General features: G+C 38.3%; 1 protein-coding gene across 1 annotated transcript in view; it reads left to right on the top strand.

Moving 5' to 3' along the window:
- Positions 1-12,767, top strand: part of LOC106712825 (rootletin) — a 39,873-nt gene that overhangs the window by 17,622 nt on the left and 9,484 nt on the right. The window contains exons 8-28 of the mRNA XM_045679459.1: positions 100-236; positions 656-770; positions 1,283-1,388; positions 1,860-1,990; positions 2,093-2,244; positions 3,265-3,410; positions 3,783-3,913; positions 4,112-4,308; positions 4,387-4,552; positions 5,074-5,263; positions 5,472-5,641; positions 6,019-6,211; positions 7,443-7,626; positions 8,102-8,277; positions 8,390-8,575; positions 8,947-9,127; positions 9,603-9,768; positions 10,233-10,346; positions 11,107-11,308; positions 12,016-12,125; positions 12,253-12,429. Coding sequence (XP_045535415.1) covers positions 100-236; positions 656-770; positions 1,283-1,388; positions 1,860-1,990; positions 2,093-2,244; positions 3,265-3,410; positions 3,783-3,913; positions 4,112-4,308; positions 4,387-4,552; positions 5,074-5,263; positions 5,472-5,641; positions 6,019-6,211; positions 7,443-7,626; positions 8,102-8,277; positions 8,390-8,575; positions 8,947-9,127; positions 9,603-9,768; positions 10,233-10,346; positions 11,107-11,308; positions 12,016-12,125; positions 12,253-12,429 — 3,330 coding nt within the window. The remainder of the gene's footprint in view (positions 1-99; positions 237-655; positions 771-1,282; positions 1,389-1,859; positions 1,991-2,092; positions 2,245-3,264; positions 3,411-3,782; positions 3,914-4,111; positions 4,309-4,386; positions 4,553-5,073; positions 5,264-5,471; positions 5,642-6,018; positions 6,212-7,442; positions 7,627-8,101; positions 8,278-8,389; positions 8,576-8,946; positions 9,128-9,602; positions 9,769-10,232; positions 10,347-11,106; positions 11,309-12,015; positions 12,126-12,252; positions 12,430-12,767) is intronic.

The following is a 12,767-nucleotide window of genomic DNA, read 5'->3' as shown; positions in this document are numbered from 1 at the left end:
CAAAAAGGGTACAATCATTTGATTTGTGGCTGTATTTAGTAGTACCTTTGTCTAATTAAAAAGAAAAATTAAAAATGCTAAAAAAGTATCCATATATAGGAGGAGCGTTGTGAGTGCGCGGAGTCTCTCTGTTCGGAAGCCAACGTGATGAGATCAGCGCTGGAGGAGGTGGCGCGCGCTCTCATACATGACTCTGAAACTGATGCGCCCACACACATGCATATCACTTCTGACAGGTTAGTTAATTGTCACTGCTTGTACATATTGTCATATGAGAGAGATGTCAATTTGCTTATCGTGTAAATTCGACATTTCATGCTCTTACTCGTGCCTTCATAAGTCTTCTGTCTCTTTCATGTAACGAAATATTCACATGTGATATTAGTTTGTTTAATTGACTTACTTTTTTCCTATCTGTTTTACAGTTTGCTATTGTCTTTTATTGATAGAACTAGTTTTTGCCCGCAACTTTGTCCGCGTGGAATTAAAAAAAAACTTAATAAGTAGCCTATGTGTTCTGTGCCAAATTTCATCAAGATCTGTTTAGTCATTCCGGAGATACCTTCATATACAAACATCCATCCATCCAACTTTCGCATTTATAATATTAGTAAGGTTATAAAATCTTGAAATTGTGCAATATACGATTGTTTAGATCACCGAAGCGCGCAGTGCCACAATCAGCGAATGCGACGGCGTTTGCAGAGAGCACAATATCTGCTTTACAGGCAGCGCTGCACAAGTATCAGATACAGATCCACGATCTACAGGTAACCTATCTCGCCGGGGCATTGCTGTGCCCACTTACGTCTTAAACAAATTGAAGTGTAGAAGAACCTGGAAAAGCAAAAGCTTAAAGGACCGCGATATTTTTTTTCACTTATCCAGGTTCGAGTGTATTTTCTGAAATAGATTTTATATCCTTTGTTGAATACTCGTATCTTGTGCGATTAAACTAGTTGTCGCCCGCGACTCTGTCAGCGTGGAATTAAAAAACTTAATAAGTTTAGACTATGTTCTACATCTGTGCCAAATTTTATCAAGATCCGTTGAGCCGCTCCGGATATACATTCAAGCAAACATCCATCCATCTAAACATTCGCATTTTTAATATTATTGAGATTTTGTATTCATAGCAGCATTTAAGTATAATATTTTAATATTTTTGTCCGGTAACTAAATCAAATGCTTATTCTGTAAAGAAGGAGGAACGTTGTTTTTTATATATATATATATATATATATATTTTTATTTTTTATTTTTTAGTATATTTTTGTTGCAGGTGAAGTTACAGAACAGTCGCGAGCAGCTGATGACGAGTCGCAAACACTGCGACGTCGCAGACAACAATATCGCGTCGCTGGAGACCAAAGTACACGACTTGCAAGGTATGAAACATTTGTAAGAAAGCCGACTGTTTGAAATTATAGTGCAGTATTACTGGAAAATATCTTACTAATTTAGAATAAATTATAAAATAGCTTTTACTCGCGACTACGTCCGCACGGAGTAAAAAATAGAAAACGGGATAAAAATTATCCTATGTCCGATTCCTGGTTCTAAGCTACCTGCCTACCAATTTTCAGTCAAATCGATTCAGCCGTTCTTGAGTTATAAATAGTGTAACTAACACGACTTTCTTTTATATATATAGATGTGAATGTTTGGATATATGGATGGATGGATGAACTGATGTTTGTAACAAAGTATCTCGTGAACGGCTGCATTTTTCTTGCTGGGAAAGGTGTAGAACATAGTGTGGAAGAACACATACACTACTAATTAAGTTTTTTTTAATTCCAAGCGGACAGAGTCGCGAGCAACAGCTAGTTTACATGTTAAAATGTTTGTTTTTACAGTTAAATTGGATCAAACGAATGCAGATCTAAATCAAGTGGTACAGGAGCGCGACTCCTTACAGAAGACAGTGGAAACACTCCGGAGTGACAAGAACAATCTAGAAAGGAATAGACTTGAAATCAATGCTATGGTAAAATATTTATTATTTAACACTTTTTGGATCTTTTATAGCTTTTATAATCTGGAATAATACAAAAAAATAGGCCTATTTATATCCTTTTTCTACCATCAGGTTGAATCCTTAACATCGGATTATGAAAAACTTCAGAAGATCAACTCACGACTGGAGAAGAATATAGAGGCTCTGGAGAACGAGAAAAGATCTCTAAATGCTGAAGTGGATCATTTGCAACGTGAAGCTACTAACAGGGAATCTGTTCTGAGGTATAATTTAAAAGAATTAACCTAATTTAGTGCTCTAATATCAGGAATTAGTCCTCCACTTTTAATCATATCATCTCAATGATGATCATCATCATCATCTCCTTGACCTTGTCCCACCTACATAGGGTCGGTGCACCTGGTTTCAGGCCTTCAAATGAATCTGTCTGCCGTCATCTCCATTGTCACCCCCTTCGATATTTAAATGATCTTTAAGCTATGTTTTAGTCTACCTGATTTTTGTATTTTTGAAAGCTATGACGTCACACCTTTTGCGATTTTATAGCTATGACGTCACAATTTTTGCTATTTTGTAGCTATGACGTCACAATTTGTGTTATTTTATAGCTATGACGTCAAATTTTTGTTATTTTATAGCTATGACGTCACAATTTTTGCTATTTTATAGCTATGACGTCACACTTGTTGCGATTTTATAGCTATGACGTCACAATTTTTGTAATGTTATAGCTATGACGTCACAGGTTTTTGATTTTATAGCTATGACGTCACAATTTTTGCTATTTTATAGCTATGACGTCACACTTGTTGCGATTTTATAGCTATGACGTCACAATTTTTGTAATGTTATAGCTATGACGTCACAGGTTTTTGATTTTATAGCTATGACGTCACAATTTTTGCTATTTTATAGCTATGACGTCACAATAGCTATGACGTCACAATTTTTGTAGTTTTATAGCTATGACGTCACAGGTTTTTGATTTTATAGCTATGACGTCACAATTTTTGTTATTTTGTAGCTATGACGTCACAATTTTTTCTATTTTATAGCTATGACGTCACAATTTTTGTTATTTTGTAGCTATGACGTCACAATTTTTTCTATTTTATAGCTATGACGTCACAATTTTTGTTATTTTATAGCTATGGCGTCACAGGTTTTTGATTTTAGAGTTATGACGTCACAATTTTTGCTTCTATTAAAAGCTCCGTCGCAATTTTACACCAGATCTTATTAGAAAGTTCTATCTGTCGTCTTATGATCCAGTTTGTGTGCAGGAGTGAGGAGGAGCGCTCATCCCGCCTGCGCTCGGAGCTGGTGTCAGTGCGCGAGGAGCTCAACAAGGCGGCGTTAGCTCGCGACTTGCTCGACCAGCACAAGATGGACACTGACTCTATATTATCACAGATGGACAAGCATAGGAGTAAGTAGAAAGCACACAAATTTCTAACATGAAGAATTCCTACAAATATTCTTAAATATAAATGTTGTTACTAATATTACTAAAGCGAATGTTTGAATGTATGTATGGATGGATGTTAGAAGGTATTTGCAGAACAGCACAACTAATCTTTATTAAATTTGGCATAAATGCGACAGCTAGTAGTGCAATAAACTTATTTAACCCTGGTGGGCAAAAGTGGAACTAAAATTCAATATCACATAAGCGCCATCTTTTGTCAAAAGATTCACACAAAGATCTTGTCATGGATGTGTGTCATCGAACTGTAAGAAAAGTAGATAACAGATGTTTTAGGATTTAGATGAAAGGATTACATAATTGTTTGTAATCCAGGTGAACTGGAAATAGAACTAGAAAGAACGATACTGGAGCGCGGCGATCTGCAGGATCTGGTTGAGAAGTTGGAGTCTGCATTGAAGAATGCTGAGAGCGACAAGAAGAAACTTCAGGATGAGGTCAAACAAGTGAGTTTAACTCTTATGTTGTTAAAAATAAAGAATATTTTACTATGAAAACATTACACCAGAAACATTCAAGCAAAACTATTTAGTAATATGTATTGCTAAGTTTTTTCCAGCTTTCCCTTGACTTTTTTCTCTTTTATCTAGTCTTCTTTTTTACCTCATAAAGACTGATATAAAATTTCTATTATGCTCCTGTAGTTAGAAGAAGAGAGATCATCACTATCAGGTCAGACATCAGAGCTGCAGGCAGACCTGAGCTCATTGCGCAAGGAGCTACTATCAGCGGAGCAGACCCGGATGGTGCTCGAAGCGGACAAAGCCTCGCTCTACGAGAAGATCAAGTTCCTGGAGGCTGATAGGGAGAAGGTGGAACTGGAGTTGAGACAAATCGCCAGGTTAGCATACTGTTTGTAGGAAATTATCTGTATTTTCAAGATTAAGCTACTTTATCTTCATTCGTCTTCTTGATACAGAGAGCGTGGTGAGTTGAGCTCGCAGCTGAGCGCACTGGGTCGCAAGAAAGAGGCTGCAGGTGAGGAGATGATGCGGCTGCAGCAGCGTCTCGAGCAGGCAGCTGAAACCATCTCGAGACTCAATCGTACCATTGACCAACATGTTAAAGATGCGGAGGAAAAGCAGGTGAAATAACTCTATGCCCGAAATCCAATGGAATACCTAGAATTGGATTTTAATTTGTGATTTTGGTACATCTCTTTGACATAAGCCAAGAACCTGACATCTTAACTAACATCGTTATGTCTATTGTGTTTTTGGATATATTCAAGATTTTTTTTTTATATCCTAAGATGACAAACGAGCAAACTGTCACCTGGATTCGCCGCAATAGCGAGGCGACCGGTGCCCATAGACATCCGCAAATGCAGATGCGTTGCCTAACTTTAATCAAAGGAGAAGAGGACGCACAAAGAGGATATTTCTCTTTCCTATGCGTCCCCTCTTCCGCCAAATCCACTCCCCCTTCCCATCCTTTCCTATAAAGAAAAGGGTGGGAAGGGAAAGAGGACTAAAATTAGGCCTCCGGTACCACACTCATCAAACGAAACGCGGAATTGCTTCTACTTGACGCCTGTAAAAGAATTTGCATATCTTCAAATTCCTTTCTTCTCCACTTCTCTCTCTACTACTTCTTCGTTTTCCAGATGGCACTAGATAACTTAGAAAAGGACAAGCAACATCTACACGAGCAATTAGCGGGAGTACGCGCGGAGAAGGACGCGTTAGAAGCTGCATTGTTCGATACCGCCAACCTTCTAGAAGATACAGAGTCCCGGAGAGCCAAGTTAGACCAGCAGCTGCAGGATCTTATGCTGCAACAGGAGAGTGCTAAAGGTACGACTGAGAACTAGGAAGAGTAAATTAAGAAGTCAATAAATTCAATGACATTTTCAATGAATATTTTAGTTACTTATTTTACTTAGGATTTAAAGTAACTACATTCAGAGTTTTAAAATTCTAACTTAAGGACTCCCTTAGTGTGGATTTGAACTAAAACTTAGGGGCGGCTTAATTTCTATTGCGCTATCTCGTCGTGAACCAGGTCAGATAAGTAGACTGAGCAAGGAGTTGGAGGTGAGTGAGAAGAAGTTGCGTGAGACTCGTAACAGCATGCAGCAGCAGTCCGGCAAGAAGGAGGCGGAGTACCAGCAGGTCATCGCCAACATCAACCGCACCACCAACGAGAATATCACCAAACTTAAAGAGGAAAAGGTAAGAAATCGCAGTGGGTAAAAAGTTAGAGACGAAGGTACGACGAAATATATATTCAGTCTATATGTTTGTCTTGCTTATATTATAAACTAGCTTTTACCCGCGACTCCGTCCACGCGGAATAAAAAAAAAATGCACACAAGATAAAAAAGTTCCTATGTCCGTCTCCTAGTTCTAAGCTACCTCCCCATCAATTTTCAGCTAAATCCTAACACGACTTTCTTTTATATATATAGATGCGAAAGTTTAGATGGATGGATGAATGGATGGAATGGATTAAGTTTTTTATTTAATTCCATGCGGACAGAGTCACAGGTGACATTAAGGATTATAAAATAGAAACCCTAAAAAAGGACTTTAATAAATACATGTTTTAGGAACAACTACGTCAAGCTCTGGAACATAAGCTAAACCAGACTATAGCTACGTTAACGAGCGAGAAGGAAGCATCTGAAGCCAGCGCGAGGGAGAGAGAGAAGAAGCTACTGGCGATCAGAGACCAGCTCATGCTGCAGCACGACGAGGCCATGCTGCGAGCTGAAAACGACAAGCAACAGGCGTTGTTGATGGGTTAGTTACTATTTAGTAGAAATAATATACTAAAACTTGTTTTTTTGAAGATAATAGCCAGGTTAAACGCAAGAGGGCGCCTCTTGAGTTTAGTCAGATAGTTTTTTTTATTGACTCCTCCCATTTAAATGATGGTAACAGCGTACTCGGAGTAAGGCTTAAAGATATAACAATATTAAAACATAATAAAGAAAAAATAAAATTTAACAATATAACTAATACTGTTAGAAAACTAAAATGACGTTGGTCGGGACACATGATGAGAGAAAAGAACGAAAAATGGTTTAGATTGGTTATAGAATGGTACCCACGACAGGGAAAGAGAAACAAATTAAGGCAGATAAAGAGGTGTAAAGACGACCTCAAAAAAGTTGCAGGTTTGTGGACGATAGAAGCCAGGGACAGACAAGTGGAAATCCTTAGAGGAGACCTTTGTCCTAGGACAAACATAGATTAAGGATAACAGTCACCGGTTTAAATGTATTTTTTTGTTATTTAAGAATGTTAATATCTAAAACGACCACACAGAAGACAGACGTGAAGAGGAAGTAATTCCGTGAGGTGTGTGGTGCCGGAGGCCTAATTTTAGTCCTCTTTCCCTTCCCCTTTTCTTATAAGGAAAGGATGGGAAGGGGATGTGGATTTGATGGAGGATGAGATGCATAGGAAGGTTAAATTTCACTTATACATGTATGAGAATTAAGAATTATTTACTGCTGTAACTGACGCACTGACGTACAGGCTTTTACAGAATATCAGCGCTTATTTCTGAAAAGAAATAAGCACAATGCTGAGTAAAGGCCTTGTCCATTCAGCATTGCAAACCTAGTAGGAACTTTGATTTTTTTTTTATACTTGTTAATATGTGCATGCTTGTTGCTTCTTTATTATTTTTTTTTTTTTAATAGTTTTTGTGTTTTTTCCCTCCTTTCAGCATGTTTGTTATTTTTTTGTTTTTACTTTTTTATTGTTTACTTTCTAATTAATGTTTTGCTTTCTGAATGGATTAAATGAGTTTATTATTATTATTATTATTATTATTATTAAATATTCTCTTTGTGCGTCTCCTTCTTCGTCGATTGAGGGTAGGCAACGCATCTGCAGCGGTCGCTTCGCCATTTCGGTTAATTCATGTAGCCGCTTGCTCGTTTGCCACCTTGTAGTATATAAAAAAAACTTTGTAAAGAAAATGTTCAGCAATAAAGGCTTCATTATTATAATTATCCTGTAGCTCATCAAGAGCAGCAGGCGCTGGCTGAGAGATGTGAGGAGGCGATGCGAGCGCTGGGCTGCGAGCGCGGCAAGCTGGAGCGTGTGAGACGCGACGCCGCCGCTCGAGCTGAGCAGGACCGCGCCGCCAACAACCAGCTCAAAGACGACCTCGCCGTACTCAAGAATAAACTGGAAGATACCAAGTACTTAATACTACTGCCTTTTTTTCTATTTTTATTTCTAGTTCTTAATGGAAGTCAAAAAGTAAATTTTTTATCTATCTTTTATTCTGTAATTTTTTATCTATCTAAATTAATTATCTATCTATCTTATATAAATCTTTTATCTTTAACCGTATAAAACTACAGCTTTAAGTTATGTGTGTAAGAACGCATTTGCACGGGCGGGTTTTTAACGTCACGTTAAATGCTCGATGTTGGTGGCTTTCGAGCGACGAACGCTTTAAAATCACTCTTGTTTTCTTCGCCCAATAATGAGCTTGAACACTTTTTAAGTGCGCGTTAAAAAAACGCCCGTGCGAATATAGACTTTGTTGACTATATATTAAGATACTTTAACTGGCTCTTTGTAATTAAAATTAATATTTATTTTCAAATGTTTAGCTGGAGATGGAGCTATTAATAATCAATTTGTTTGATTCATTCGTTTTGTACGTAGAGCGTCATTGGAGGACGAGTGCGGTCGACTGGAGGTCCGCATCAAGGAGTTGCACGGGGAGAAGGAGGCTGCGATGCGCGAGGGTCAGGAGTTGCGCGCTCAGCTCGCACTCGCTGAGGACAAGTACGACTGCACATATGTGCAATTACAGGACGCCCTCAGAAAACTCAAGGAGTGTTAGTATTTAACACAGAGACTTGAACAGATAGACATTTCATTCATTTTTTTTGCTATTATATTACTCTGTGGGGAATACAATTAAAATCAAGTTTTTTTTTTTAATACCAGTGGAGAATGAGTCGGAAAGTTTGCGCAAAGAGTTGGTTGACGTGCGCCGTCAGTTGACGTGCTGCAGTGCGGAGCGTGACAAGCTGAGTGCAGCGGGACGTGACCTGCGCGAACACGTCAAGCGTGCTGAACACGAGCGACGTGACGCCGCACGCGCTAGAGACGACGCCTATCATAAGATTGCCGGTAATGTATACATCTTAATAAAGTTATAAATAGGAAAGTATGGATGTATGGATGGATGTTTGTTAGAAAGTATCTCCGGAATCTGTAGATATATAAGATGTTTTCGTATTCCTGATTATAAAAAAAGAAACCACATTTAATTAACACGAAAAAAATATCTAAATTTTATTTGAAATAATGCTTTTTATTCTTTGACATTAACATTTACAGTCCTTTCTAATATTTCTACAGACTAAATACTGATGTTAGAATTGCTTTATATTATATATTATTATATATTTTCTTTACATATGTCTATAGAAAACAATCTATAACACATAGGGTACCTATGATTTCTGAAATGCAGAAGTAACTAACTTGAGTTATAACAGGTCTAGAAGAGTCTCGTGCAGCATTGGAGTCAGAGTTAGGGCGGGTGCAGTCCCTGCTGAAGGAGGCGGAGGGCGGGGGCGAGGCGGCGGAGAGGGCGCTGCGAGGGGCGGAGGCCCAGCTGAAGCGGGAGAGAGCCGCGCTCGAGCAGGCTCATCACGACCTCAAAGAAATGCAATCCAGGTATAACACTTTTCAAATATCTTCACTGCTCAAGGTCACCGTACTATGTAGTGCCCTTCGCTACATCCAACATAACTAAAACTATGTTCTGCGCACTCGTGTTAAATTTAAAGCCACCAAGATATCAGAAAACATTTATACACGGTCATATAACTTATCTATATATATAAAAGAAAGTCGTGTTAGTTATACTATTTATAACTCAAGAACGGTTGAATCGATTTGACTGAAAATTGGTGGGCAGGTAGCTTAGAACCAGGAAACGGACATAGGATAATTTTTACCCCGTTTTCTATTTTTAACTCCGCGCGGACGAAGTCGCGGGTAAAAGCTAGTAAAATAAAAAGTTGTATGACCTACATGTACACTGTACATAGACAGCACAATAAAACGTCTTAATTGAGTCAAATAGACGACTCTAGGAACTATATTTTCTCGTAATTTTTGTCTACAATCGCCTTATTATTAATTACAGGCTACAAAACGAGAGCGAAGAACGTGAGCGATGTGCGAATGAAGCAGGATCAGCGAAGAGAAGATGTGCAGAACTGGAAGCTGTGCTGCAAGCTGCTCGGGCGGACCTGGGTAGTGCTAGACAACGTTGCGCAGACCTGGATGAAGCCTGTCGTGCTAGAGACCAGGTATACTAAGCATTGAGAGTGCGATAGATGGCGCTGTAACTGGAGGCCTAATTTTGGCCCTCTTTCCTTTCCCACCCTTTTCTTATTAGGAAAGAATGCGAAGGGTAAGTGGATTTGGCGGAAGAGGAGACGGTATAGGAAGGACAAATATCATCTTTCTTTGCGTCCCCTTCTCCGTTTGATTAGAGTTAGGCAACGCATCTGAATTTGTAGATGTCAATGGGCAACGGTCGCCTCGCTATTTAGGCGAATTTAGGTGGCAGTTTTAAAAAAAAAAACTAATTGTTTCTGTTTCACGCAATGGCCTATAGAGTGTGTAACAATCGTTATATATTTCCATGTAAAATTTAATTTAATTCTTAGAATATTGACGCTATTTATATTTTAACTAATTGCATGTGCTAAAATGATTGTTGTGACGTCACAAGTTTTTTTTAAACTTATATTAATGTTTTTTTTATCAGGAGCTTGTAATTCGCTTGGAGGATTGTCGCTCCAAAGAACGTCGTCTGGAAGAACTCAAACACAATCTTGAGGTGTGCCTCGCTGATGCTACACAACAGATACAAGAACTAAAGGTGTTTATTATGAATTTAAATTAATTGATACATTTAAAGATCATCAGAAATACGAAAGCGTCGGTGGCTCAGGGGTTAAGCACTTGACTTGCTACCTGCAAGTCCTCGGTTCGAATCTCGCCATGTACCAATGGGTTTTCCGATTTACATATGTACATTTATCCGATGTTCTTACGGTGAAGGAAAACATCGTGATGCAACCTGCACATATCTGAGAAGAAATTCAATGATATGTGTGAAGTCAACCAACCCGCACTTGGCCAGCGTGGTTGACTATGGCCTAGTCACCCCTAACTAGGGGTAGGCTCCGAGCCCCTCGGTGGGGACGTATAGTGAGCTGATGATGACAAAGACGAAATGGAAAAAGTCAAAAACAGCCATCAATATTACTAATCTTAATTTTTACTGGTTTCTGAGATCTAAATCTCTGAAACATATCGTCGTCCCTTTCATTCTATTTGACAAAAACAGAGATAATATATCTAATACTAGCTTTTACCCGCGACTCCGTCCGCGCGGAATAAAAAAAAAAGAAAACGGGGTAAAAATTATCCTATGTCCGTTTCCTGGTTCTAAGCTACCTGCCCACCAATTTTCAGCTAAATCAGTTCGACCGATCTTGAGTTATAAATAGTGTAACTAACACGACTTTCTTTTATATATATAGATAAAGATTTCAGTCTTAAATGTCAAAAATGGTTCCTTTTTAACCTGAAATTACATTTAACACTTAGACTGCTACATATATTTATCACATCAGACTCGTCTGTCGGCTTGTGAGAGCCGGTCTCGTGGATTGGAAGTGCAGCTGTCGCAGAGCGAGGGTCTGCGGCGTGAGACGGAGGTGCGGCTGTCGTCTATTGCTCATACATTGCGGCGTGTCTGCGGAGTGCAGCCTGATGGTACACTGATCACCTCACGCCGCATCACCAGCTCTGCCAGGAGATACAGCCCTCATAGAGGTTAATACAACTAGCTGTCAATGACTCCGTTTGAAAAATTATAAGTAGCCTATGTATTCTTTCAGATTATGTTCTACATCTGTGCCAAATTTCATCTAGATCTGTTGAGTCGTTCTCGAGATACCTTCCAATAAACATCCATCCATCCAAATATTATACATATTGTTAGGACTGTTGAGGGTAGTCTCACAAAAGGTTTTATAAGGAAGCGTGCGCTGCTGCTCGAGGCAGTCTCTCTCCATCCGTCATTGCGGAACGTCTGACATTCTTGTTACATTTTTGTTTATTTACGTTCGGTTTGAGTTTATACTACAGCGAGGATTATTATGAAGTAGAGTTAAATTCATTATTTCGCTGTTAGTTTAATTCTTTTAAAATACTTTTGCATCAAATATCTTACAATATATTTAAAATTATATCTATTTATTTAATTTATTAAGTAATAGATAAACAGAGACAAGAATTAAAAAAATATATATATTTTAAAGACCATTTAAAAAAAATTACAATCCATACTTAAGGGGTAGGAAATTCTGATTTGCTTTGAGCGCAGGAAATGTTGCATTGTAAATGGATAAGAAATACTGTAGTGCGGGAGGCAGGAGATTCAGTGATATTTTTTTATTTCAAATTGAAAAAAAAATACATATTTAATTAAATTTAATAAGCTTTTTTAAATGTAGACTTTAATATATTTCTTATTCCAGGTCGTGACCATTCAGAAGACAGGAATGAAATCATTGACGTTGATCCAGAACTCATTAAGAAGGGTGTTCGCAATTTGATGCACGAAGTCTGTCAGATTGAAAGGGAAAAGGTAACAATTACATATTTCACTATCGCCTGTGTGATAACATATTGATATAGTTCTTTATAAGAAAAAGAAAGAGATGGCAATTGGAAATATTTTTTTTTAATCACGAACTACCTTTAAATTTTTCTAGGATGATTACAAATCTCAGTTACAATCTCTGAAGAAGCAGTTGAAAGAAGCTACAGAGCAGCAAGGCAAGGGTGAAGGCAAGCTGCAGTCTCTGAGCAGCAATGTTCGAGGTTTGCAGGAAGAGAGAGCTCGTCTGCAGACATCCGTCTCTCAGAAAGAGGCTCAGCTCAATGCACTGGTATGTTTGTAGCTCTTGGTGGCGTTGAACACAATTTTAAATATAACAGAGCGTAAAAGTATACGAAAGATGCGCACGCGCAGCTTACTTTGAACCGCTGTAGAGCTTGTTATCTTGGTTTGGATATATTATGCGTAAGTATGATAATCATATAAAGAAAAAAAAACTTGAGAGGTGTTAGGTGTTAGGTGTTAAGGGACACCCGGATGGAACGAAGTTCCTTTCGATTAATTAGTGAAGGAACCAATGTTTATTCTATGAATAAAAAACTTAAGTCTTCACAGGAAGTACATTTTATTTCTATGAATTTTCGTTATATATTGTCACGTCATTGCCAT

The sequence above is a fragment of the Papilio machaon genome, chromosome 9 (assembly GCF_912999745.1).
Source record: "Papilio machaon chromosome 9, ilPapMach1.1, whole genome shotgun sequence".
NCBI lineage: Eukaryota > Metazoa > Arthropoda > Insecta > Lepidoptera > Papilionidae > Papilio > Papilio machaon.
The sequence above is the reverse complement of the archived record's forward strand: the minus strand, read 5'-3'. Positions and strand labels throughout refer to the sequence as shown.